Source organism: Glycine soja, chromosome 19 (assembly GCF_004193775.1).
Source record: "Glycine soja cultivar W05 chromosome 19, ASM419377v2, whole genome shotgun sequence".
In the NCBI taxonomy this organism is placed as follows: domain Eukaryota; kingdom Viridiplantae; phylum Streptophyta; class Magnoliopsida; order Fabales; family Fabaceae; genus Glycine; species Glycine soja.
This window is the reverse complement of record NC_041020.1, coordinates 31,354,022-31,357,397: the sequence shown is the minus strand read 5'-3', so window position 1 is coordinate 31,357,397 and position 3,376 is coordinate 31,354,022. Positions and strand designations below refer to the sequence as shown.

The 3,376-nt window shown below is 37.1% G+C and overlaps 1 protein-coding gene and 1 long non-coding RNA gene across 2 annotated transcripts; both read right to left on the bottom strand.

The window, feature by feature from the left end:
* Positions 1-406: 406 nt before the first annotated feature.
* Positions 407-2,155, bottom strand: LOC114398733. Its single transcript, XM_028360896.1, has 5 exons — positions 2,030-2,155; positions 1,259-1,951; positions 899-1,152; positions 633-800; positions 407-554 (listed from the first exon to the last, which is right to left on the bottom strand). The coding sequence occupies exons 1-5, from the start codon at positions 2,141-2,143 to the stop codon at positions 407-409; spliced, it is 1,377 nt and encodes a 458-aa protein (XP_028216697.1). The 5' UTR covers positions 2,144-2,155.
* A 21-nt stretch (positions 2,156-2,176) lies between these two features.
* On the bottom strand, positions 2,177-2,595 carry LOC114398430. The gene is made up of 2 exons (XR_003663598.1): positions 2,387-2,595; positions 2,177-2,293 (listed from the first exon to the last, which is right to left on the bottom strand). It is a non-coding gene; the product is annotated as an uncharacterized LOC114398430 (long non-coding RNA).
* Between the last annotated feature and the right edge of the window lie 781 nt (positions 2,596-3,376).

The following is a 3,376-nucleotide window of genomic DNA, read 5'->3' as shown; positions in this document are numbered from 1 at the left end:
AGAAAACCACTACAAAATTAACATTAGATGAAATTATTAGTAACTTAACAAATATTAACCAAAGTTACAATTGTAACTCCATGCATTATGTTTACCTTGTGTCAGTCATCCTTCAAACCGGCAGTCACGATGCACCACATCCAGTGCATGACATAATATCCGCACTCAAACCCTCCACTTTGCACATTAGTCTACATATAACATTTTTAATGGTTACTTAACATTCAACACTTAAAGATGTACAAACGGTTCATTACAAACAAGTACTGATTACCTTGGGTTCAACCCACCGAGGTGCACCTTGATTAGACATGCCTTCAAAAGAACTGGTTATTGTCTTCATTGCACTAGTTAAAAAAAAATAGCATATATATGACAACCATTTTTGTTGTATATGTAACAACAATTACCAACTAAAGGATGCCATGATTTGTATATTTGAATAGAACATGTTAATTGCGCCTTTGATGTTAATATCAGGCTTCTTCCTTAGAGAACAAAACCAAACGACCGTGTTTTCCCTTGGGTGGAGAACAAATAGTTGCCAATGTGCCCTGAATTGGACAATTATAATAACAGAATTGTACAACAACAAAAAAAAAAACTTAAATTCGAAGAACAATTGAACTTACTGATGCAAGTAAGCTCCTAAATACAACTGCCTTTGTGATTCCTTGACCCATGTTTCAATGTATTGTTGGCATTGTTGACGTCTTTCCTTAGCATTTTGTATAGATTGAGAATCCAGCAAACCATATAGTGACTGATCAGCTTTGCTTCTACCGCACTCATTCATAAATCTATTTGGAAGACAAGTCATGATTATTTTAAATGTTTCAGATTTAAAAATAATGGTTATCAGGTAATCAAACATAAAGGTTGCAGCAAAATGACTTACATGGTCCACAATTGTAGTATCGCTATGTTTAAACACTTGTCACCTGATATTATTTCTGCTAGATCTGCATGTGTGATGTAAAATTTTGCCCCAATCTCAGGAAGTCCAAATTGGTTCGCCTCCCACGACACTTCCACTGGATTCTGGTACACATAAAACAATATCTTCATCAACTCTCCCAATGGATCGAATTCACCTGCAAGCTTTGCATCACTACTATGTTCAACTGGCTTCCGCACATTAAGGTCAGAATCCTAAGTGGTACAAGAAAATAAGTATTAAATTTAATCAACAACTTAACAAATATTACAAGTGTGTATTCAAATGACAATTTGGCAGGGGGATTATTATATTACTTACATAAGATAAAGGTTTCACTAGATGTCTGGGCCATCCAATGAATGAGTTCACGGCGTCCCTGACATACTGAATCTCTGAAGTGGGTAACGGGACAATGGCTTCACCATCGTATACAGTGTCAACACACACCCTTACTACATCATCTCCATAAGCAACAGTGTGTATCGTGCCACCTACTCCAAAGACCTTTCCCCCTGCCACCAGCTGTGTACTGTCACCACAAACAATGTAGAAGCCCATACTACATGTATCAAATGTAGACCGCTCGTTACCAACAACATTATTAGCAACTTCAGCACAACTCTCTTTCGTGCTAACACGTGCAACAAATACGTCAGGGTTAGACGGTCTTGGGGGAGCTGACTGTTGCGTATGAATTTGGGATAATTCACTCTTGATCGCATCCAACTCCATTTTCATCTTGTCCATACGGTCTTTGTTCTCGTCTTCTACCTCTTTCTTCACCTCTTGCTTTATAGTTTGTATGATTTCAACCAATCTTTCAGCGGTGATCGTAGGCGAAGAATTGTGGGACCCATAGGAAGCATGTCCAAAGTAGCTGGTTATGGTCACACCATGTCCACCGACACGAACACGTCCAGGATGCTCTGGACGACCAATGGCAGTGTTTAGGATGTCTTGACGACCATGTGGGACAAAAGCTCCCTGTTTAGCTTGTTCTTGTAATTCATCCTATGACATTGACAACAAATTAACTCGTTGTTATGGTTACAAATTACAATTTATAATTGTGGCATATATTCAACTTACAATTTTGTCTGCGATTTCTTGAGCTGCTGCAGATGTCATTTGTCCAAATTTGTTTGTCCTAGCCTTTTTCCACTTCTCATGTCTCGCAATAGGGGATGGAGGGTCGACGACCATATCTGCATTTTGACTATTGTCATCTTCATTCTGTCTTGACTTTGTTTTCTCGGCCATTAATTTTTTTTCAAGCACATCGTAGCCTCCACGAGAGAGTACGTGGGGAGATTCATTGAATTTTTGAATTTCCTGTGCTTTTTTGCGTATTCCCTGTCACCATTTTCAAATACAACTCAAACATGTTTGACATTAACAACTAAATTACGTAACTAAAATGTTCTGTAAAAAGATTGAAATTTAAACCTTCCAAGTAGGGGTCTGTCGAGTCTTTGCAAATTCTTCCCATGTATTTCGATCAATACCATACTTAGCAGATGGATCCTTGTTTTGTTCATCGTCATTCTCAGCATATACATATCTGGTCGTCAGGGAGGACTTAAATTGCCTCCATCTGGTCCCAACGGTGGACATAACCTTCTTCTTCGCAGTTAAACCTTCAGGTATGTCAAATTTGGCCTAAAATAATAAATAGACAAAGTTAAATTTGTTACTGCATAGACCACATTTCCACCGCAATTAAATAATATATATACCAGTCACTAGAAGGTTACAAGCTGCTTATAAAAAGTTGACAAAACAGTCTGGTGTACCTTACTGCTGTACATTACTAAAAACTACATATATGGAAGCATTTTTCCCTAATACAATGCACAGTCATAGTATAAGATGGCCTTAATACAATGCACAGTGATATGCGAGATTAAGATATTTTTTCTTTTAAAATTTGAGAACTAGAATTGGATTGACCCTAAATTTTAAAGACTATAAACATAATTAAGCCTTTCAATAAAATAATAATCACATGCATTTTGTTTTGGATATATAGAAAGTAAGTAATAACTTAAGTGAGGATTGCAAGTGATGCTTTTGGAAAAACTAACTATTAATTCATGTCCCTGTTCTAAAATAATCACATGCATTTTGTTTTGAATGAATGATTAGTATGGAACCCCTTCATTTTCGTACTAACTTATATGCTACTTTATATGCTACTTTGATGAAAGCAACAACCAAATAAACATCCAATATTTGCAACAGCATGTGTATATTAGGTGGTACACGGAAGCAAGACTAGAGGGTTTGGGTTGAGCAACGAAACTCTCCTATTTTCTTACTTTATAGCAGCAGCTAGCCAACATATTTGAGCCTAACAAGTCTCTAGAGCGATTTGCATGGGCTAAAACTGCTGCATTGCTTGGTCCCACATAAAGTAATGGTCCATTGTCAGTCTCA